Below are 24,800 nucleotides of genomic sequence, written 5' to 3' on the forward strand. Positions count from 1 at the left end.
TCATATCAACAAGATTTATACAAAAAGTATGGAAAGGAGTACCATGAAAAAATTAATTAAAGATGAAGAAGTGGTACAATGTTGGAAAGCCAACCTTTGCAAGAGCATCTTTAAGTAGAACAAGCAGAGAGTCAGCAACAAAAAGAAGAATAGGTGTCAAAGGTCCTTCCCACCTGACTTTGTACATGAGCTCTTCTAAGGACTTTTGGACCAAAAGCTTTAAAAAAAGAAGGAAGATTAACAGACTTGGCAAGTCCCATGCTTCCACATTAGCCTTGTTCTTTCAGTCTCTACAGTTTGTTCCCTCACCTGAAGCCTGTATAATACAGCACCAAAGCTGCTTCTTGTACAGGGAGGAAATCCTTGCTGGAAAACAAAGTTCCAGTATACATATTAATTAGCTTTGAAGGTACAGTACACCATGTGATGTTAAAATGAACTGAGCTCTGTTTTCCTGTCTGCTCTGCTGCTGTTGGTTTGCCAGACTAAGTCAATAACAGTTACAATATGTTATGTTTTGGTAACATAGTTGGAATTTCTTATTGCCTCCAAACATTGCTCTTTAGGGGAAACAAGAAATATAGAAGCATGCTTCCTGCTCTGTTTCTCTGCCTTTCCCTGTGCTTCACAGAGGCTTCTTCACAGAACCCCAGCACTTGTCTGTGTGGACATGTGAGAAGCAATTCTGTGGGAAAAAAAAGACTTGTGCAGAAACAATGTGCAGCACAACATCTCCAGCAGTGTGATAACACACAAAAAAAGCCAATCAAGTACATTCCTATGCTGTGTTCTCCTTTTATCTGAGCACATATGACATGCCTGTTGTTAGCTGTGCTAACCAAAAACAACTGGAGAAGTTCAACAGTGCTGGAATATCCTTAGACCAAACTCCAGTCCAACAGCTGGAACAGGGAATCACCTATGCAGGTAAAACTAGGTATGAAATGTGAATTCCAGGAGCCAAGAATATACCCAGTGTTGCAACTCTCTCAAGTAGTTTGAGTTGATAACAAGACCACGAAGGCATTTGTCTACTGTGCCCTTTGTGCCTGTATCAGACACAGCTATGCAGGTTCCACTCACCCATTCAAAACTTTCTTCTCTAATTCTACCGGCCTAGTTTCCAGATAGACCATCTTTGCTGACAGAGGCATGTAGCAGAGACATGCAGCAAAGGTGAAGAAGAGCCCACAGTGAGACAAGCCAAAACTAGTTACACAGTCACTGCTTTAATGTTAATGGCTTTAATTAGTTAGAAAGATTGTGGGTTATCTGATCCTGAAATGCAGAGGCAATGGGAAAAATTAAATGCCAATGGGCAGAAAATCTGCTTATGAGTTTCCATTACAGTGTGTAAGCAGTACAACATCCCATGGGAACAAGAGAAAAAGTTAATTATTTACTTGGCAGTAGTGACACCATTAATGGAATATTAGATAGCATTTTGTCATCTTCAGTTCACAAAGGATATTGAAATTTGTAGAAATTTCAGGAAAAAAGATATAGGTGTCATTTAAGATAAGAAAATATACACTAGAGTGAAAAGCACAGCAGATTCAGTTCATTATGAAAGCAAGAATTATGAGTAACTCGTTCCCCCAGAGGGTCACATGCGAAGATACTCAGTCCCACAACTTTGTCAAACTGACAGAGCTATTTTGACTGTTTACACAGAAGTAACCCAATGAAGCCAGTGTAGCTTTCACCAGGAAACACACCATTCATCACCAGTGGTTAGATTTTAGCTTCATCCAGTATTTGCAGAGAGGCTGCTGAGAAGGAGACTAAAAGTCTACCAAGCCAAGAACTGGCACTGCATTGTGCATATTGGGGTGTACATGTGTGTGTCCAGCAAGTGAAGGCAATTCTGGAGCAGGCTGTGAAGCCACAACCACTGAAGGTTCCACAAGTGGAGGAAGAGAAATCCCAAAGAAATAGAGCGAAGAAGATGAGACATTATTTGCAAGCTTTGCACTGATTCATTGCAAACAATAACATGAAAAGTCACAAGCATGAATTGCAACCAACATCACTGTGTTAACATGCAGATGTATTATTGGTAATGTGCAGCTTGTATTGTGCCTACAAGCCCTGACCAAGACTGAGGTTTTGCTGTGGTAGGCACTGTACAAGTGCATAGGAAGAATGAACTGCCCTCAGCAGCTGACGGATTATTTTCTGACAGCTAACAAAGTATCTGCCACCACAGAGTCTGGCTCCATACTTTGAGGCAAAACCTTCAGTGTGCACACACTCCTTCCTTGGTCATGTTTTTGTCTGTCCTGTTTGTTTTGTGGTTAATTTTCCGTCTCCTTGCACTGCTCCTGGATCACAACACCAGCACAGGCGCCACTCACCAGGAGATGGCATCATCAGAAGATAATAAAACTGACTCTTAAACTTTGCAGTCAGATACAAGTGTGAGACTGAACACAGCACTAATGAATGCCTGAGACTCACAGGACTGATAAAACCTGACATTCCCAAGGCAAACCACAGCAAGGATTTGAATGCAAGGTGTGAATTTTTTAAACCTAATTTTCAAAAGATGAAGCTGCTATTATCTGCTGCTTTGGCTGCTAACTGTGTAACTCCCTTTATGTACTAAGGCTGCACATATTGTCCACACTTAGCAAAGACTGTCCTTACAGTTACTGTGGAATCAATGAGAGAGAGTTTTTCGGAGGCAATTAGGAGAAAGAAAAATCCTGAGCTGGTAAAAGGAACATGCAATTACGGAAATGTTATCACAGAACTAAAGTTATGGGCAATAACATATTTTTTTCAAGTGGCTTTCATATCACCATTCTACTCATGTTAAATAAAACTTGCAGTGAGTGAATAAGCTAGATCTGACCTAGTGCATGGATGAGTAGTGATTCTTGTATCACTGTGCAAAGACTTAGAGAAAGTGAAATAATTACCTTTAATCTTACTGTTCTATCAAAGAGACCAAGGAACCCACTTGCTGGGTTAAGTGTGTCAGAAAGACAAATTATACCAGCCCTGCGTGCATGGTTCTGAGGTGTCGAATACTAATTTTAAAGGAATTTTATCAGATAGCCAGATGAAAAGAAGTAACAGGGACCTGTTACTTTTCAAGAGTATATGCTTTGCCTGACTGCTGGCAATTAAAGTTTGATAGCTTGTCAAGATAAACATATAAAATAGGCTTGAAAATATTTGTTTGCAAAAATCACTATTTCATGTAAATATTCAGATCTTGGAACATTTTATAGAGCGGAGGTAAAAAAAAGACTATTGTATTTTGATAATATTTTTTGGAGACACCATAAATAAGCACAGGATGATAGGTTAATTAAAGCACTTCACAGAGCTCAGCCTTATAGATGGATGATAAAGAGGAAAATGTGTCAGTGCGTGAAATAACATTCCCAAGAGATAAATTAGTTATCTCCTCCATATATTGTTTTTCCTTAGCGCACTCATCCACTGACCTTGATATTCTGCATATGTGATTATCTTAGCTACAATAAAAATATTTCTTTAATAGCTCAAACTATATTGAGACAGGAGCTGTCATACATGCTACCTGGTCTCCTTTACTGTATCCTTTTTTCCTGAACACTGGTGAGAATTGCTGCTAGGCAAACTAGAGGGTTGCTTTAACCTTATAAAAACCTATGAGTAAACAGCCCTGCCTGTGATAACATTCTCAGGAATTAAGAGTAAAATGAGACTAGTACTTTAGTTATGCCAGTGTACCCCACATCACTGAAACACTAAGGTCAGGAAAAACTGTGTGGTGCTCTGGGCAGTTAACTGCTTCCTTTTAATGAGTTGAGAAAAAGTCTATGCTGGATGCCCATTTTCCATCTTCATACAATATCCTTAAGGGCACAGCTAAGCTAATATCACACCCATGCACCCATTAAACAGAAGACAGCAAAAAGCCCGCAGGTTTTTAGCTCTTCAGACAAGAATCTTCCATGTATTGGTATAATGCTGTCTCATTACCTATTTGTTCTCTCTCTGCCATAACCTCTCTGCAAACCCATAGGCATTCCACAAGTGCTACCCCTTCATTTCCAAACAGCACAGTCAACTCATCTTCATTCTTGATAAGTAAAAATGTTTTCTGCCCAAAATGCTTTTAACTGACACACACTCACAGACCTGTGGAGGATAACCTCCTGCAGGGTCTGCCCTCTACTACAAATTCAGATTAAACCCAAAAGACACAAGATCTGATTTCTACCTCTTCTGTAAAGAAAAGGCATGACGAAGAGCCAAGGGAGGTGGATTTCAGGAACATCCTGAAGATAAGGCAGGCAAAGATCAGCTCTGAGAGCCAGCTGATCAAAAAAGAAACCTGAGTATCTTTTCTTTTAAGGGTGGATTTAAGGATCAATATAGGAAAGAAAAAATTCAGGAGCAGTATCATACTTCAGAGCCTGGTAAATACTACTCACCATCCTTAATCCAGTCAACAGAAATATAACAGGAAGAATTTTTCATTTACGGCTGAAACTTGCAACAGATGACTCTATAGATAATGGGTAGGACTTAATTTTGGCTGAAGGGTCTATGCTTCTCCATAGATTGGCTTGCAGCCCATTTCCTTGGTCCTCTTCCTATTCTCTACTAGCATTCTTGTTTCAGGCAGGAATGACAACCCAGAATCCATGACTAATATGTTTTTAATCGTTTTTGCACTTACTTGGTTAAAAAAATCACCCCAAATTTCTCCAGCAGAAGTGGTTGTACAACGACCACAAGCCTGGAAATTCATTCCAGAAGATCAGTCTGTAAAGGAGAGACTGGTTTCTTTATAGTATGTGGTGAAATCCTGAAGCATCCCTCTTGTTGTTTAGTGAGGTTTAAGAATGCTAAGACATGTACAAAACACAATGGAGCATATCATGGGTACAGATGTGAAGTCGCAGGGTGTAGGGACTGTGTTACTTGAAGAAGGAGTCATTAACATAAGCGTTAGATTTGAACATATTTTATTACGTTATGTGTTTTACCTTGGTCCATGCAGTCTCCTAATGCAGCTAGTTAGGGGAACAGTTCAAAGACACAGCCTCACACTGCTGTTTGTAGATAACTTCAGCACCAACTCATGGCAAAACCATGGCAGAAAAGAAGGAAATGGTCATATAGGAGTAGTAACTTCCAGGAACATAAAAGGAGCTCAACCAAATTCCCCAAAAGGCTCAATGTCCTTGAAAATAAGTGGTCAACTCCCTCATAGTCTTAAAAAAAAAAAATCAGTTTAGAAATAGTGGCAGGACTGCTGAAAGACACCTCCAAAAGGATGAACGTAAACAAGATCTATTCTCGTGATGAGAATCACAAATGTTTGTCAACTGCCTACACGAGGTTGTGAATATGAAGTCAAATAAATGGGGGAGTTACAAGGGATTCCAGCTTGCCAAGGTCAGAGGAAGCATTGGGACTGATTTCATGGGGCTCACATTATATTGAAGGAGGTTACTATTTCAAGCCTATTTCTTTTATAAGGCCACTTATTTACGTAGTTACCTTGACACTAGCATGTAAGAGGGATGTTTTGCTCTCTCAGCATCAACAGTCTCCTTTGTCCATGCAGCTTTCCATTTTCAGAGCCGCTAAGTACTCATCAAAGTGTGTTCTGGTTGCTGACCCCAAGGTCCCAAGAATATCTACATGACTTGTGGCACAATTCGAAAAAAGAGCAGAGGCAACAGGAGGACAATCCACTTGAAGAGTTCTCAGAGATTTCCACACTTTCATGTCTTCACCCTACTAGTCTGAAGCACTCAAGTTAATGCACTTCCACTAGAAAATTCTACAATCTCCAATGCCTTTATCCATGAGGCAACCCTCTGACAGGAAAGGCAGACATTGTCTCAGATGCCTGAGACCTACCTGAAAGACAAAATGTACAACATTAATGTATTCAAAGCCAGAAGGCAACTGATACATAATGTAGTCCACTAGGGTCATGTTCTCTCATCTCATTAAAATAGGTAGTTTCCCAGGAGAGTTTGTTACAGTAGATTTGTTTGAGCAGTTAGTCTACAGAAAGTACTGGAGAGAGATTAAAAAAAAAAAAAAAAGAAAAGAAGAAAAAAAAAAGACTGGCTTTAAACATGAAGTAGTGCAGCAAACATCTCTGCTGAGTGGAGAAGTCCAATTGTCCTAATCAGAAATGACAGTGGCATGAAAATTGCCAAGAAAACTCTTCCCTTCAAGACAAAAAAATGTTTAAACACAGGTGGGAAGCAAGAAGTATATTGCCTCCCGGTGATTTTAGCTCTTGTTCCAGATATAAATAATCTTTCAGTACTTAGAAGTTTCTGGGTTTGTTATTAATGAAGTTATTGATTCTTTTGCAAACCTGGCAGAACAAGGTTTCCCTTATTGTCTGTCATCATATGGAATCATAGAATCTTAGAATACTTTGGGTTGGAAGAGATCTTTAAAGGTCATCTAATCCTAAGCCCCTGCCGTAGGCAGTGACACCTTCCACTAGATCAGGTTGCTCAGATCCCAGTCCAATCTGACCTTGAATGTTTCCAGAGACAGGGAATCTACCATGTCCTTGGGCAACCTGTTCCAGTGTTTCACCAGTCTCATCATAAAAAATTTCTTCCTTTTATCTAGTTTGAATTTACTCTCTTTCAGTTTACAACCATTACCTCTCGTCCTATGGCAACAGGCCCTGCTAAAAAACCTGAGCCCATCCTTCTCATAGACCCCCTTTAAGTATTGAAAGTATCAAGTATTAAATGTCTTCCACAGGTTAAACAACCACAACTCTTTCAGCCTTTTTTCACGGGAGAGGTGCTTCTGCCCTCTGATATTTTTGTGGCCAGCCAGGCAATTCCTTACCCAACAAACATTCCACCCTTCAAATCCACCTCTGTGCAGTTTAGAGAGAAGGATTTTATCAGGGCTTGTGTCACAGGCCTTACAGATGTCGGGATAGATGACATCCATAGCTCAACCCTTGTCCGCTGGTGGGGTCACTCCATCATAGAAGGCCACTGAGTTGCTCAGGTAGGACTTGCCCTCGGTGAAGCTGTGCTGGTTGCCTTGAATCACCTTCCTGCTCTCCATGTCCCCAGCACAGCTTCAAGCAGGACCTGTTCCATGATCTCCCCAGCCACGGATGGGAGGCTGACAGGTCAGTAGTTCCCAGAGTGTTCCTTTCTACCCTTTTTAAAGATGGGCACGGTGGTTGGCTTCTTCCAGTCACCCGGAAGTTCACCTGACTGCCACACCTTTTCAAACAGAATGGAGAGGGACTTGGTGGCTGCATCAGCCAATTCCCTCAGGACTCTGGAATACATCATATTTTGGGTCCCAAAGACTTCCGTATATTCAGATCCCTCAGGCGGTCATGAACCTGATCTTTATTTACAGTGGGAAGTACTTTGCTCCCCCAGGCCCTGCCTTGAAGTCCATCTACTGAAGAGGGGGGGAAGAGAGATTGACATTGAAAACTGAGGTAAAAAGTTGTTGAGCACCTTAGCTGTCTCCTGACCCATTGTTACCAGTTTGACAGTCATGCCAGTCCCATTAGGGTTGGATCCATTCATATTTTTAGCTAGAGTAATAGGTGACAGACTGCTCTCTTCTCTCAAAGCTATTCTTGGCCCAGCTCCTACAGCCTTTCCCCCGTATCTGAACTGTGTGCTTCTTCCATCAGGATATAATCTACACCATGCAAACAACAAGTTGCTCAGCTGCAGAGTAGCATCACAAGAGGGACACAAACCCAGGCCAGGAGCAGGACATTCAGTGACATCCACTCATGTCCTTCCACTAACACTTGTGTGGACACAATGAACAGGAAGGAATACAACATGATGTTCCAGGGAGCAGAGATAAGTACAGGGATGAGCTTTGAGAACACCCCTACACACTGACATGTTCTATAAAACTTTTGGATCATATTCAATCTTGCACTCAGTTCCTGAAAAGAGAGATTATTTTCTGGAAAAAGCAACTCTAGAGCAACTTTAGCATAGGTCAAACTCACACTGAAGAAATTTTGCCTCCAAACTAAAGACATATAATACAGTTTTTTAAGGTTCTTTTGGCAATTGCTGGGGATATAATAGCTCCTTGCATGAACTTGATTGATATGTCTGACACATTAAACATATTAAGATTTTGTCAGCATACAACAGATAAGGAAAGAATTTGTCCTGCTCATGTTCAGAAAAAACTTCCCAGCTGATGCAACTTATCATTCCCTTTTTTTTCTTGCATTCCAAGTTGATGTGGTCCTCTTTCAAAGACTATGAACAAAAGATTCAACTTTTGATACATAATATTAGGCATTTAAATTCATGCTTAGGAAGTGGTCTAAGTGGTCTAATTGGCCATAGCACTCACACTTAAAAGTATTTATTGTCTGTATTAATCTGCATTATCTATATACACTAATGCAAAGGCAAAGAAACAGGAAAAGAAACCCCAACCAACATTTCTATTTACTTTCATTCATCCTTAGAGCTTGGCTGTTTCACAGATGACAGATCTGTGTCTTTAAACTATTCAGGGTGACCACCTTGGCAACTAAACAAGCAGCGCTTTTGCAGCACTGGGATACCAAAGTCCTCTGCTCTGTAATGGCCCAGGCCACTCTTTGCTCTCTTGCAATTACATGATCTTAATCTGCCATGACTTAAGTTTCACTTCACACATACCTGGGACCTTCGTAATCTCGTCAGAAATCTTTGCTCACTGAGGATGGTTTTAGCAAGAGACTATTGCAGTGGCAGCTTCTAAGAGCTGATGCTCAGTTTGGGTCTCACTGTTTACAAGAAACACATTGGTGACAGTCTTTCATATCAGACATTACTTTTCATGGCTGGATTGAGTGCAAGGCTTGAAATCAGGTTTCTTTCCAGGGAGCACAAAATGAGCCCTCAGATCTCACACTCATGTTCAAACTCTCAGGCCAGCCAGAATAAAGTCTGGGCTGTATTTTTAATGCTAACTGATACAGTCTTGATAGGAGCCAAGAAGCAGCAAAAGTCTGCTTATCATTTTGGTTAATTGGAAAGGTAAAACCCTGAGATGCAATGCAGCCAGAGCCCTTCCCCCTGGTAGAGTGGAAAGTACCTACAACTGAGTATATCTATGCTTGGTTCTAAGTAGAGTTTGAGTTTAATTAAAAGCGGTGTTCAGCTGGGGCACAGCAGGGGTACACCTACACTATCCTTGAGGTATTTATACCAGGACTGCAACCACAGGTTTATCCATGACAATTAAATTTACTTTTAAAAGCAAATGGGAATATATAGGGACCTTTATCACCCTTCTTCTTACCTTACCTTCTCCCCAAGTAAAATAGTTCAAACACATCCAAAGATGATCTTGAGCTTCTATAAAGAAAACAGTGAAGTAGCATTTGCCTCTGTCACAGGTACAGAATGGTCAGACACTGAAGTTCTGTGAAATATTAAAAGAAGATTAATAGGTCGTGCAATTAATGTGCTACCCTAAGTCTCTGCTTTCCTATCACCAAAGTATCTGACATTACTCCATGGAAATTAACACTAAAAACAAAGTCTCTGTTGACCTTTGTTAATTTTCTAGCAGTGAGTTTGAAGTCTCCAACAGCTTCAGGTCATCCCATTTAACTTTATCTAACAGAAGCACCTAAAATTTGGTTATATAGGATCTGTAATGCTATTAAAAAAAAAAAAAAAAAAAAAAAAAAAAAAGAGGCTACATTACCCCACTGAGATCCCATTTCTCTCCACAATTTGTAGGTCCATAACCCCCATTCAAACAGTATGTGCAGTGGAGTATACTCTGCATTGGCTGATTTTAACAGAAGATCAAAACCCTCTTTCCTACATTCATTAAACTGATGCCTGAGGGTGTCTAAGGCAATTTTGTTCCTAACTCTAGTGCCATAGTAAGAAGAAAAACATCCAGGGCAAAATTGCAGGCAAAATTGCAGGCAAATTCAACACATCATCACAGAAGCCTTTCTGGACAGGTCACTATAGAAGTTCATTTGGACTCTAAGGTAGTTTCAAACACATGGAAGTGCTTGAAGAGAGCAGGTGACACCAGCAGCCTTTTCCTTCCTTTGCAGCAAAATTCCCCCCTGCAGTGCATGGAGCCAGGCTAATTACACTTCCATGGGAAAGCATCTGTCTTTCTTAGCAGCTCCAGTGGGGAAATTTCAGCCTAATGCAACTTAAACTGCTTGAAAACTTTACAGTCCTGGAAAAAACAGGATCATGAAAAAGCTGCAGGCAGGCAATTAACAGGAGAATTAGATAAAGGTACAAGTGGATCTTACATATCTAATTTTTCTGATCTGTCACAAAGGTAATATCATGATTACAATAAACACTAAGCAACCTCTATAAAGGTTTTGGGTGTCATGTAAGTGGTGTCAATAAGAAGTCTCATTCAGCTAATAAAACATGCCAGCTCTTCAGTCTGCTACTTTAGTGACCTTGAGATTATCCTATAAGTGGCATCATAAAGAAAACTAAAGTGATTCATAGTCATGGATGATGTGTTGTATGCACCATCCAGGATGCACTCCAAGGAAAAATCCAGACTGTAGATAAAAGGTATTCTTCTATACAAAGAGGAATTCCCATTCCTACTTAATCCTGACTTGTTTCTGTTCTTTAAACAAGTCCTCACTGCCCAATCCAATGATTGGCCCAAGAGAGCAAAAATGCTTTTGTAAACCTCAGTGAAATTAAGTGACTCCTTCAGTTGCCCAGTCATGACAATTTTTCTCAGACACTTAAATCCAACACTCAGTGTCATATCCAGCAGGCAGTACTAAAAACTTTTCAGCAGGTTGAGTTTTCTCCAGATGGTCTGGAGGCAGCAAACAGGATTCAGGTCAGTGCATATGCAACAGGGGCATGGGGAAACACCAGACCCCCTGCTCAGAGGCACTGACTGCATCATCCTGGTCCATCAGGGAGCCTCTTGTCTGCTGGCTCACTCTGGAGCACTAGAACAACCAGTCTGATGGTTTTATCAAAGGCAAGTTTTAAAATCCTCCTACTGTAAATATTTACAGAAGCACAAAAACCAGTTAACAACCAGCTTTCCTGGGAAGATAGACACCTAAACCAAGCAGACTCCTCCTACCTACCATCTAAGTCATCTGCTCCATTCTGGAATTTGTGAAGCTTGGAGAAGGCTGCTAAGGCTGCTGTGACCTGTCCTGCTCCTGGACCAATGAGGACAAATCCAAGAGCAGCAGAAATCCGCCCTCATTTTCTAACTCCCATTGCATCAGTCAAGAATTATAAGGATGTGAGTACCAGATGCCCAGAGAATACAAAAGAAAGCTATCCCAAAACACAGCACAGCATCTGCTTATAAAACTTACCTCTCTGGATTTTATTTTCTCTAGCACCAAAGAGAAAAGAGGCATGAGGTGTTCACTTAATTGGCAAGCTTGTATAGGTTCTGTACAATGTCTTTTCCTTTCACCTCCTCTTCCTTAGGGTCAGGTCTAAGAATATACGTAGAGTGAAGGGGCCCAGCTGACAAAATACAGCTAAATGTACCAGGATTACTTGTGTAAGAGTAAGAGCTGACTGCTACTTTTATTTCCAACTCTCCCACACATGGACAGCAGCACACAGCCAGAATTTGATGGCTGCAGGCGGTAACAGCTCAGGCCCCCCAAAGGTTTACACTTTGTCAGATACTTTGCAGATTCTTCTGTATTCTCTGCTAACAACACTAAGCAGGTGTTTGCAGTAACTTTAGCAAACTGGAGATGAGAGCTGTTATACAAGCAAGTCCTGGTAAGCTGCTCTGAGACTTGTTTGTGAAGTAAACAATGGCTGACTTGCAGAAATACGTGTTCTGGTCCGATGATCCTGGACACTGAAGTTCCCTCCTGAAATTAGATCTTTGCAAAAGTTTATGGAAGGTATTGCCTACATTATAACATAAAAAAACCCCACAAAAACCCCCAACCAATCAACGAAATCCACCCCCCCCCCGTCAAAAAAAAAAACCAAAACCCAAAGAAAGAAACACTAAACAAACCAAAACAAAACCAAACCTTGAATTCATTGCAATTTTGGCTAGTTGAGTTCAGTGAGAAGGGAAATTACTCAAGCCCTGAGTCAAATAATGGCAAGGAAGCACTTATGCTGCCCTGCAACATCATGGTGCTCAGCATCACTGCTGCACCAAGACTGGGCATCAACCTCTCTTTATAATACCATATTATTCTAATATCCACCCAGCAAATGGTATTTATTTGTGATCTCCAAAGCCAGCCAGAGTTTGAGCTGGTTTTCCAAAAGCAGAGCAGCCACCTTTACTCGTGATATGTTGTTTTCTTTTTTCAATGCCACATGTGTAAAAGGGTTTTAAATCTCTGAGACCACAGCACCTTTGTTATCACTTGTGTGGAGGGAAGAGTTAATTTCTGTGTTTTCATACCATATGAGACGGAACAACACATTAGAGAGTGTTAATAGGTACTGTTTTTAAGGAGTTACATGAAGTCATGAGTATTTGGAAATAGCTGGAATTTTCCTTTACAGAGAAAGGCTGCAGCTGCTGGGTTTTGCACGGGGTTTTCTCCTGCAAAGCAGACTGCAGAAAAAAATAAATAAGCAAATATGAACTACAGAAAGCATCTAATGGCTGCTGCCTTTACTACTTGGTGTCTGAAAAATTACAACAAAGGAAAGTTAAAATAATCAGCAGTGGTATAAGTACTACTTAAGCCAGCAGTCACATATGGTGTATTAGCAATGTAGATGGATTTAATGAAAACTGAGATCCATGCAGGCATCTGTCGTCAGCCAAACCTGCAAAATAATTTTCCTCAGAAAATGAAATGTAATGATAGAAGTGTTCTTCTGTAATAGAGTTATAACAACCCCAAATGGTAAAACTAGTGCTGATCTGATGCATTTCATCAGCTGACACTAACCAAACAGACAATTCCTGTGACAATTGCCTTGAAGAGAACAGACTGTGCAATGGGTCATAATCAAGCACACATCCTTAGATTAACAGCTCCAGAGCACTGCATACTCCTGTAAGTCATCCTGTAAAGCAAAACCAAGTGTGATTTGTCACACCATTTCAGCCTCCATTATAGCTAAGATAGTAGTGTGGAATTTTTCAAGCTTCGTAGGAAGATTATTAAAATGGATAACACCAGCATGCATTTTAAAGAAAATACTCATCACTTGCCAAGTCGTGCTCTTTGAGGTATCTGCCAACGTGGGAGGGATGCATGCTCTCAAGGGGGCCTGTGTTTCGTAGTCATCTCAGGCAGGGGGCTGCAAAGTTCATTAAATGATCTTATCTTGCTGCTGGTTCTGTTCAAAATAGCCTTGATATGATGAAGGATTTATGTTACCTCCACTTCAAATAAAAAGTACCGAGGGATGCATTTCATTACTGCCCTGTGACACTGGAGAAGCCAGGGCTGCAGTGGTAATACTCCTCATTTGTTTGTGTCACACAGAGGATTTATTTGCAAGAGGAGTCCAGCTCCAAAGGTAAGGAAGTATTTGGTTTTTGTAGTGAGTTTTCCGTAATAATGACAACAAGAAATGTGTTTGTTCTCTAACTCAAATTCTCACAAAATTATGTCCTAGGAAAGATGAGAGTGTGAGGAAAATGCCAGGGAAGAGTGCCCAGTTTAGCAGAATTCTGAGGAAGCTGAGCAGCATTGATACAGAAAAAATACTTATGGATCATTTCCATGCCACAATCCTGAACAAAACACCAAGAGATATGGTTGTACATTCTCAACTGATGGGTTAAATGGTGGCCAAGGTTTCACACACACACTTGTCTCTCAAAGGTTTTTTAACAGAGATCTGCTGCCGCCGAGAGACTTTTTAATTCTTTTTTAAGGTGGTAGACACCTTCACATGAATCAGAATAGGTTTCTCTTGCATGTTTTCTCTGAATTGGATGATCTAATGAAGAACATGGACCCTGGGCAAGATTTATCTTCTTTGACTCTGGACCATTGAGTCTTCCTGTACTCAAAAATTAAACAACAAAGCAAAGCGTGTTCAAGATCCTTGACTAATAAATATTAATTTATTCTATATACTTGATCTTATGAATTCAGTAGTTCACAGGAGCAGACTTCAAATGTATCTGGCAGTGGGGAAAATCTAGTGATCAGGAACAATATTTGATCTCAAAAGCAAACTATGGCCACTTTAAATATGCTTTAGATACTGAAAATTAAAAGTCAATAGAGGTCAAAAAAATCTATAGAAAGCTCAGGAAAGGCATTTGGACATTCTGTACTGCACAGTGAATGCCTGCTCTCTTGAGGCTCATCCCTGTGCAACTGCCACCACAGTCCTGGCTGTGTGTGCCCTGGGCAGGGGGTGTGGGAGCCAGGGGCAGCGAGTGGGGGGATCTGGGGAGCAGAGAGGCTGATGGAAAACTCCTCCAGGGGTTGTCTACTGAGATCTGCAGGAGTGGAGTTTTGGGCAACACAGTATAAAAAAGACACTAATATATTAGGGAGCATCCACAGGAGGGCCATGAGGATGGTGAAGGGTTTGGAGGCAAAGCTTTATGAGGAGCTGATCATAAAGCTCATTGCCTTCTTTAACACCCTCATGAGGGGCAGTGGAGGGGCAGATACTCATCTCTTCACTCTCGTGACCAGTGACAGGACTTGAGGAAATGGCCTGAAGCTGAGTCAGGGAAGGTTTAGGTTGGATATCAGGGAAAAGTTCTTTCCCCAGAGGGTGGCTGAGCACTGGAACAGGATCCCCAGGGAAGTGGTCACAGCACCAAGCTTGATAGAGTTCAAGAAGTGTTTAGAAAATGCTCTCAGGTGCATGTTGTGTTTCTTGGGGATGTCCTGCACAGGATCAGGAGCTGGACTCAATGATTCTCATGGGTCCCTTCAAGCTCAGCATATTCTATGATTCTGTGAAACACAGCTCCAGCAAGAAGTGGAGATAGATTTTCCAAATGGAACAACAGAGCTGGGGAAACCAGCCAGAAAGGTGTTTGAAAACAGAGGTCTGAATCAGTCAGGCTAGGCTGGAGGAGGTGGAGAGCAGTGTGTAACAGTATGTAATGCAAAAATCACACAGCTACCACAAACCTTGCCTTAATATACTTCTTTGTCATAAAGCTATCATATGAGTAGAGGTCCAAATTTTGTTACAGTGCAAAGTATTTGAAGAATAGTTATTCTCTATGTCAGAAAAATAGACTCAGACCCATCAGCTTTCCACAGAAAAGCAATAATGGGCTGTGGGAATTAGAAACAAGAGAATGCTGGAATAGAGACTTCTACATAGTGCCTGAGTGCAAACATTTCAGCTTACATATTAAAACTGTTAAACTTGCCTGTTAGAATTGATTTGCTAGACACACACCTGTAACTCCTACCGATATTGCTCAGTCACATGTCAATACAGTTGTCATTTCCATACACTGAAAAATCTCACTACATGCAAAAAGTCCAATCAAATTGATTGAAGTTTATATGCAGAGAACTGACTGATCACACATCCTGGTAAGAGCATGTACTTCAAATTCTGCCAAGCTAGGAAATACTGTTGGCAGAATAAACCACTTGCCTAGAATACCCTCATTTCACTGCAAACCCAAGGCAATGCTGTTTACAAAGGAAAAGCATTGATTGATAGTCTGTAATGCCAAACTGCAAATGAAAGTAGAACAGTACAGCACACATGCAAAGTTACACATCTTTGCTGGTAAGACACACTAATGAATTTGTCAAAGAGACCAGCACAGTGTCAGGGACTTACATGCACCAGAAGACCACACCAGCCTTCCCCCATCCTCGGGCTGGTGCTGCAGATCAGCTCCTCCTGTAGCTGCTCATCACTGAGGCAGGCAGAGCAGGCTGTGAGGAACCTCTCCCAAGCTGCTCAGGCTGTCTGTGAGATAAACTGCCCTGTGCAACCTGCCACACAGACTGAAGGGTACAGGGAACTCAACCAAAGTGCTTCCTTCTGCCTCCCGAGAGTTTTATCCAGAGTCTGGAGACCTAAGTTAGGCTTGAAACTGGTATGCTTTCCCAGGGGGGGATCTCAAGGAAACTTCAGTCAGCCCTCTGAGATATGAGTTGCTGCCAACTGCAGGAACACAAGATGAATGACATATCCAAGACCCAAGGAAAAGGAGGGAAATCATGGCCATGATTACTGTCCTGTTTTCTAAAATCAAAGCAGATTTCTGTTGGTTTAACATCAAATACTATCATTAGTGTAGATAGTCTACTCTTTCATATATCATGCAATTTTTTGTTAGTCCAGTGCATTTATATAATAAACAGGTCACAAAGCAAATCCATGAAAAGTCAGGTGAATACAATGTTGTATTATTTTTAGGGAGAGACCTCTGACTGTGCTTTGCAAGAAGCGTGAGAAGAGAGAAAAATAGCTGTCTTGACTCATGCTTTGTAAATTTTTAAAAACATTTCATATAACAATCTGTGTTCTACTACGGGAAGAAAATCCACACTTTTCTTTACACACCATTTTCTAGCTAAGAAACTTTTGACTCCCAATTGTCTCCATGAAAAAATGTGTTTCTGGTGGTGGTAATGGTTTCTCATTAGTTTGAGGTTTCGGCCTCAAACTATTGATTTTTTTTTCTTACAAAAAAATCAACATGTCAGATCAAATTGATCTTTTGTTCTGCCAGCATAATTTTTGAGTTCCGGCTAACGGTCACAGTATCACAGCTCCCTCAACTTTGTAAGATCCCCTTTAGCAAATTGAGCCTAAATAATATCAACCCCCTGGAAAATGACTAAATGAAAAAATAAGCAATCATCTTCATCATGTATTGGATAAAACCTTCGCAGAGTTTATCGTGTTATTGCCTTTGTTTGAGAGCAGCTACATTTGTTCACTGGCTTGCAACCAGGACTCTGTCAGAGAAGATTACCAGGAAGAGCCTCTCGTTATTGTCCTCTGGAAGGATTGTCACTAGAGGCTTAAATAAAGCTTCATTTAGTCCCACCTGAGGCAGGGGAGTTGAAGTCAGAACTAACTGCAGGATCTATAAAAGTGCATCACAACTGCCTATGTGCTTTAACAGGGTATTTCTGCCCACCTATTGTATCATACACAGAGTTTATTTGTTCAGGCTGATTTGGAGGCTGTTTCCATGAGGTCTTTTATTCTTCTTTTTCCCTATTACACGAGGTCCCTTATCCTAACTACTTTGAATGAGGCTTCAAAGTATGAAAATAAACTGTTTCCAGGTGATAACAGCTACTGTAAAGCCACAATAACAGGCTTAAGTCGAGTTACTCTCCTCTGCAGAAAACTGAAGCAGGAGGGAACATAAAGAATTCCTGTCACTGAGAACTAGTGACACACTGACAGACCAGGTTTGATATCCCTGGTTGCTCACACACAGGTTTATGGCAACAGTTTTGGAATGGATGGCAGGACAGAGGGGAATTCCAACATAAAGGCAAAAGAAACCAGGTGAGTTACTTCAGTGGGGTTTTTGTGCAGTTCCTGCAATCACCATGTGAACAGGCTCAAAGAGACAGTTTGAAACACAAAGTAAATTAGGGTAGGGTGATTCTACAGTTCAGAGAAGCAGATGCTGGCACATTTACACACTGGTGTTTGTCAAGAACATATAAGGATCAGCAAAGTAACGATGCAGAAATTCTACATTCAGTAACTTTGATATTTGCCCATAGTTGAGTGTTCTCCAGCATTAGGGGGAATGAAAACAAAGAGGAATGTTTAGACTTGAGGAAGAGAAAATTCAGCACCATCATATCCATCTGTTAACACAATATAAAAGGTTACAAAGGAATGATGACTTAGACAATGCTCTTAGTGTGCCTCATCAAGCACATAGAAATAAAACATCCCAGATAATAGAGAAAAGCACTAATTCCTTTCCACATATCCCTCACAAAAAAAAAAAGAAGACCTCCCAAACCTATAGTGGGTAGTATTATGCACAATTTGTAGTCTCTACAGATTTCTAACATTCTTCTAAATAATGCCAGCACCAGATGTGAGGTGAACAGCAAGAGAAACTAATTCTGAATATCTCTTTTACTGGCGTTACAATTTTTCTTTGGGATTTTTTGCTGTAGGGGCAGGTCACATCTATAAAATATGTTCAAGCCAGCATCAAGAATTTATATATAATACAACCACACCATGAGGCACAGCATTTAAAACCAGTAAACAATATGTGTATTCTGAAAGTATATGAATGGGCTCAATTAATTGTACCTTGTAGTAATGAGTTCCATAACTTTGCCTTATTCAGGAGTAATATTTACCCTTTTATATAAATGTATATATGTATATATATATATGTATAAAATACACATCCACAGTATATTAAACAAGAATACATAATAATTCAGAGGGATGAAGTTATTATGCCTTGGTATCTCTTCTGATAAAGAAACCAGGAGACATTATTTCCTGGCAATTTATTTCGGAGCACCAGGGATGTATGGGAACTTTCCTTTCTGCTCTCCAGAAAGAGTTATTCTCAGAGATTAACTCCTAGAGTGGAAAGTCCATTAGTCTTACCCAGATGGCACTTACCATACCTTTTTCATACATTTGTAGGTTGTCCCTGGTACAGAAAAGGTTTGAAAGGGTAGTAACTGCCACCTGGAAAGAATTTTTTGGGTTAGCATTGGTATATATGTGGATATTTATAGAATACATACGTTTTATGAAAACTCATACTCGTATTAAATGAACTTTTTGACCTGGAATTGGTTATCCCATAGCACAGCTTGAGGTGTACTTGCAATTCACATTTCAGACTAACGTCAACATATTTTCAGGACCTGAAAATATGCCCAGTAATTTTTTTCTGCAAAGTTCAGGCTCAGGTACTGTGCTTCTATCATTCAAAGGCCATGAGTTAATATATGGGGATTTTACAGGGAACCACAGGGAAGTCACAGGGCAATCCCAGCAAGAAAAGGGACCCCTTCAGAAGGGCTGGTTTTGTCCTCTACTCACAGAGTCTTTATAATGTGTCTCTCAATTTTTCACAAAACAGCCAACTGAAATTATTTGAAGATTATCAGTTCCCAGTTTTCTGTTTTCCTATGATGCCTGGCAGGGGAATGGCTGCAATTTCTTCAAGCTTTTCCAAGCTAGCCTTGAGGGGCTTGTTTACTATCTCCCTATGGCTCTGATTAACATAAATTACAAATAATTGCCATGGATTCAAACAATGCATGAGAGAGCCCTAAATACTTGTTAAAAAAAATTAAATGTTCTGGAAAGTATTATAATGGCACGTTCATGCAAAACCACACAGCAATTTGAAAGGCAGCATGGATATACTAATTCCATATTTAATGAAGTTTTGAAAGTAATGAAATGATTTCCTGGCTGCGATGTGGGATAGAGGGAATTGACTCTTAGCCCATGAAAAGTCATCCTGAGACAGATATTCTTTCCCTGGGATAAGATTCACTCCAAAATCTATTTTTAAGATGACATTAAATAGAGGGGAAAGTACACAATTGTCACAAATATATAAATATATTAAACAAATTGGCTCTACTTTGAGAATTGCAGAAGAGGGTAAAATATTTAGTAAGTAAGAAGGCTTTTGTGAGTCAGCATCCTATGAAATTATGCACATACTTTAATACATACGAATTTTCTCCATTTCCAAATTAAGATAAGTGTTAGAATGATTAGCAGCAAGTTACCAGAACACTAGTCACTTCATCATTTTATGCACGTGAAAATAGTGAGGCCAAAAACCCTAATAGATATGCCAATTTTTGTATTTTTCTTCTATTTGTGCGTGTAGTAAAAAGGTACCTTAATGGCTAAATCAGCGAATACAACAGAACCATTCTGGACTGTGACCTTAAAGGTCACATTCAGATGTAAGTGACAGATATTTTAGGTGAAGGAGTAGGAATTCAGATCACTGTAGTCAGCACACCCTCGAATGTCACAGCTACAAAACAAAAGCTTAAATAGTGAGTCATTCCCACTCATCCTGCTCCTGCTAAAACAGGGGCTCTGTGGCCCTAATGCTGTGAAAACCCAAAACATCCAGAGTGTGCTACAGCCATGAAAATGGATGAGGAACCAATACTTTGTCCTGTGGTCGTTTCAAATGTCTCCCTTAGAGAAAATGAACAGCCAATACATGCGGCACGAGGTGCGGGGATGTGAGACCAGTGACCTGAGGAACTTCTGGGAAAAGACCATCGAGCAACAAACTCGGTACCTACAAAACGAGAAGGAACGTCAGCAAAGAAGTGCTCTGACAAAGTGGGTAATCTGTGCCCAGAAAGGTTATTTGATTTTGAATTTTAACTGTTGTTTTTTTTTTTAAGGAGAAGTGATACCTACACTTAAGTCATGAGACAAAATCAGAAAGTCCTTTTGATCTATGGAAAATGATAGAGCTTCCCAAATTGGCATGGTTAATGTGTCTAAGCTGTGACTTCTCAGGATAGGAGAATAATGGGCCCAAAACACAGAACTTTCTGGAGTTGTCAGGACAACATCTAACAGTGCAGGCTTGTCTTGAACAGAAAGGCTTGTGTTCAGAGCAGAGCTAGCACAGAGATGTAACTGGACTACATTCCTTCCCTGAGGCCTTTTTTTTCGTAAGAGTAGTGTCTGAATTATTTAGGACTGTTTTATTTATGTAGGGTAAATTCATAGTAAAGCAGATAATCCAAGCATACTAACTGACTAAGGCAACCACCATTCATAGCCATATTTACCTCAGTCAGTCACATTTGCTGTAATCAGTCACAATGAGAAAGACCAGTTTGCAACCAGATCAGTGCTTCTACTTCTCATTATATCTCTGCAAGTGGAAGACATACACAAAGACATATATTTTAGTTATTTATTATAGTTATTTTGGCTGGACATCATTCGGTGAGAAAGCATTTTTTCAGAGTCTCTCTCATACCTCCCTGCACTGATGCTTGAACACTAAAAGCAAGGAGGGCCTTACATTAATAACCCCAGATGAAGGAACACTGGAATGAGTCCCTAGCATGTTTTATCCATCTGCAATAAACCTGATCTCAATGCTTCACCTCCTCACTCGGGAAATTCCTTCCTTTTCTATTTGAGTAAGTCTTTCTGTGGTGCCTAGAAACTACCAAAAGGAAAGCAAAGTGCCAGCTGTCGCCTGAAGGGGTCTGTTGTGGGTCTAACAGAAGTTTGAACATGAGCAAGCCCAGCTGGGTAGCGCTGAGGAGGAGGAGGGGACCGGGGAGGTGCTGGGTGCTGTGACCCAGCAGGTGGCAGGAGATCTCCAGGGCGGGTGACAAACCCCTCCGGCACACAGGTGATGGAGAGGTGACAATGAAACACAGAGCTCAGGTGAGCCCTCACCCGGGTTTATCCAGCAAAGAACTCCGCAGGGGCAGGACGATTTGCATGACAACTGGGAAAAAGAACAGAAATCTGTTCCCTGTAAGAATATGGGGACAAGCTGATCCGTGTTTCTGTCCCTAGGCTCAGAAATGAATGGATGGAGAGGCTGGAAAAACGGATAAAGATGTTGAGGACCCAACCTGAAGACCCATCTAATTGAAGATCCCACACCCATTACAAGTGCGGGGATGGGGGGGGGGGATAAGAAAATTATTTTGTAGGAAAGTGTGATGGTGTGATGCAAAAGCTGAAGTTAATTTTACTTTGTGGCTTAAATGAGCTATAATTAATTAGCTGTCATTGTTAGAAGTTTCATATGTGAAATCTCAATTACTGCTTTTAAGATTATGCATCCATCCCATCGTTTGATAAATGGAAAAGGTAGTACTCTGAAGTATTTAACACTAATAAATCATGCTTCACTGAGTTGTAGATGGCTAGAAAAAGAGTTTACTTTCACAGTTTTGCTCAGCAAATGCATTTCCTCAACATTTCAGGTTTCTGTATAGGCTGATTGTAATATAATGAATTTAGATTGTTAAACGAATAATAGAGATTTTAATTTTTAACACAGCAGAGCCCAGCTCAGAATGAGGAAGATGGGACATGCACAGGCAATGCCATCACATCCCTCGTCATTAGTGGAGCCTAAATTGTGGGAATTAGAGATCCCAGATGCCCTATTAAAAGTCTGTGAAGTTGTGAATATATGTCCTGACAAACAGTCTCTGTGAGACACCTACAAGAGCTATTTAATTAACCCACGTTAACTTAGTTAACCCACATTAGCTACCTTGAGACACTCCATCAGCAAAGATAAAATAACTTGAAGTTTTGAGACTGCTTCTGGTACCTGATCTGTCTTGTCTAGATTGACATATCTGTTTCACCGAGTAGCTCGATGCACTTTAAAAACTGTCTGTCATCATAAGTGATGAGCACATTTTCTCCTCCAACACTTTTTCCCTCCAAGACCCAGCGTTTATTCCTTAACGACCGGTACCTTCAGGAACAGTGGCAGTTTTCCTCTCCCACATTTGTCATTAGTCAGAAATGTTTCTAGTTCGCCTCCTAACGCTTCATTAGGAAATGTGGCATTTCCTCCAACAATATCAAAGCCTTTCAGCCGGGTGGTGTAATCAAATCACTTCCTTTTTAGGGTGACTGCTTTGTTGTCACCAGAATGCTTCGGGTAATGTACTGCAAAATGAGTTGTTTTGAGTACGCTAAAAAAACTCTCTCCTGAATTGCATAACCTTTTAGTCCCTTTTTATAAGACCGTTTCACTACTTCTCTGGTGATTCATATTGTTTCAGAGTAAAGAGGATTTGAATTGCCAGTGGGGCAAGCAGGGAACAGGAAGTGGAAGGGTTTGCACTTCTAAAATATTTAGAATACCCACGTCTTTTAAATCAACACAAAAATTCGAAATGCTACTTTTTTATCTCTTTATCCGGTTTTGTGTGTTTCCAAAGGCCAAAATTTATTATGGGAATTTAAACATGTAAATAATGTTTGGGAAGCCTGAGAAACCCATGAAAGCATGAAAAAAAAAAAGATGACCTTGGAGTGCTTATTCAAAATCAAGACATCAGCAGCTATGTCACCAAGTGTGAGAGCAGAGTTTGCCAAGCGCCTGAAAAAAGTTACCAAACTCATGTTCTTCAGTTTATTCTTTTTCTTAAACAATTTTCAAAGTGAATATGAAGGCTAACAGCATCATCGCAATAAAGCTGTGCTTAAATAAACAATTACCAGGTAGGCACACGACTTAATGTCGGGCTTTAGTAAAAAAATTGATAGATTTCTTGGAAAATGCCAGTTAACACACTTCAATTCCCACATCACCTGCCCGTGCTTGGTGCCTATTGAAGCTCTACCTGAACTCCATCATCAAACAGCTTTGGGTTTTATACCGTTTTGGCTGAAATTAGAACTTGAACTAAGCTAAGGGAAGCATTTTGCATTCCCTCATTTTTTTATGATTGTAAAAGGTGCAAAACAGAGAGGGTCAGAGTTGGTATATTTTAAAAATTAAAACTGTACACCTGGAATACGCTTTTCTTTGCTTCTCACATAGTCAAGATCCTTCTTTTACTCTTCTCATAAAGTAAGTCAGAGTGAGGAAAACCCACAGAGAGCCAGGAAAAGAAAGATGTGCTGGGAATTGATTTCCAGCTGAGTTTCTCATTGCACTTGTGTGGTTCTGTGGTCACTTAAGAATGCTTCAGAATAGGTCCCTATCAAGCCAAGAACACCCTAAAATCATATCTTGAAAATAATAAAAAGGAACTTATTTTTTATGAACTGCATCTATTCCAGCCCAAGGCCAAGAGGAGTTCTGAAAATAAATTTCCAGAGTTAAGCCACTTTCCTCTGAGCTTTACAGTTTTACCTCTAGTGTCTAGGTGAATTATTTCAGGCTCAGTTTCCACAGTGCTAGATTCAGGACTTTGGGCCAGATAATCTACATGTTTCTAAACACTAGTAACATGTTTTGATACAAAACCCGTCACTTTTGCAGGGGTAATCTACCTAGGATTTTTGTAAATTACCACCCAGAACAGAAAGCATATCCAAGAAACAAATATAATCTAGAGTCAATCAGCAAAAACAGAGTGTGATAACACGAAAATTCAAATCTAGATGACAAGTAATAAGCTTTGTCAGAAGCTGGAGCAGACTCCATGATGAAAATGGTTCTGGCAATTTCAAAGCAAAAATATAAATATATTCTTTACCTTGAAGGTTACAAGAGAAATTAAAAGGAGGAAATAAGCAAAAAAACCCCAAGCAAACAGACAAACAAACTGAAATACCTGTGAAATTGAGAAATGAGTCATGACATTATAACAAAGACTAGAGAAACCTAACTGCAGGACTGGGAAAGTCATCAGCTAAAACCTGACAAAATAAGCTGGGTTTTATGAAATCATTATGGTTAGAGAGGATGCTTGGATGGTCTTCAGACTATTTTCCACCAGTATGAAGTTCCAGAGGAGTGCAGTATTCAGCTAAATAGGTTAGATGCAACTCAAACATTTATAAAATAGCTCCTTGAAGACACATTTCATGTCTTGATTTTTTTTTTCTATCCAGATTTTCACATTGTTTTTGAGTGTAACAACGAAAGACTTTGAGTTACGCCAACCTATTTTTATTAACTGTGTAATTAAAATGTGATTGATACTCGGTCATCTTCCTAGCTTACATTATTTTGCCATTCCTTTGCTTCATCCTGACACTCAGTAGCAAGAAAATGCACTTCACTTTGTCTGGACAAATGTATGGTGCAGAACTTTTTGAAAGAGCACATAACAGTGACAACAGGGTAATGTAGTAAAGTTTTACCATTCTCTGAAGCAAACACTAAATAATCTGAACCCAACTTCTTTTAAATAGAATTTATGGGAAGTATGT

General features: G+C 40.2%; 1 protein-coding gene across 1 annotated transcript; it reads left to right on the forward strand.

Annotated features, from left to right (window-relative positions):
- Nucleotides 1-13,356: 13,356 nt before the first annotated feature.
- LOC113951755 (protein FAM240B-like) lies at nt 13,357-21,826 on the forward strand. The gene is made up of 3 exons (XM_027653143.1): nt 13,357-13,490; nt 20,108-20,252; nt 21,462-21,826. The coding sequence occupies exons 2-3, from the start codon at nt 20,113-20,115 to the stop codon at nt 21,538-21,540; spliced, it is 219 nt and encodes a 72-aa protein (XP_027508944.1). The 5' UTR covers nt 13,357-13,490; nt 20,108-20,112; the 3' UTR covers nt 21,541-21,826.
- Nucleotides 21,827-24,800: the final 2,974 nt, after the last annotated feature.

The sequence above is a fragment of the Corapipo altera genome, unplaced genomic scaffold, assembly GCF_003945725.1.
Source record: "Corapipo altera isolate COAL_440 unplaced genomic scaffold, ASM394572v1 61305, whole genome shotgun sequence".
NCBI lineage: Eukaryota > Metazoa > Chordata > Aves > Passeriformes > Pipridae > Corapipo > Corapipo altera.

Excerpts from the sequence above, each read along its gene's own strand:
- LOC113951755 (XM_027653143.1), top strand. The coding sequence starts at position 20,113 with ATGAACAGCCAATACATGCGGCACGAGGTGCGGGGATGTGAGACCAGT. Across the intron at positions 20,253-21,461 it reads CAAAGAAGTGCTCTGACAAA|GCTCAGAAATGAATGGATGG; the intron begins GTGGGTAATCTG and ends TTCTGTCCCTAG.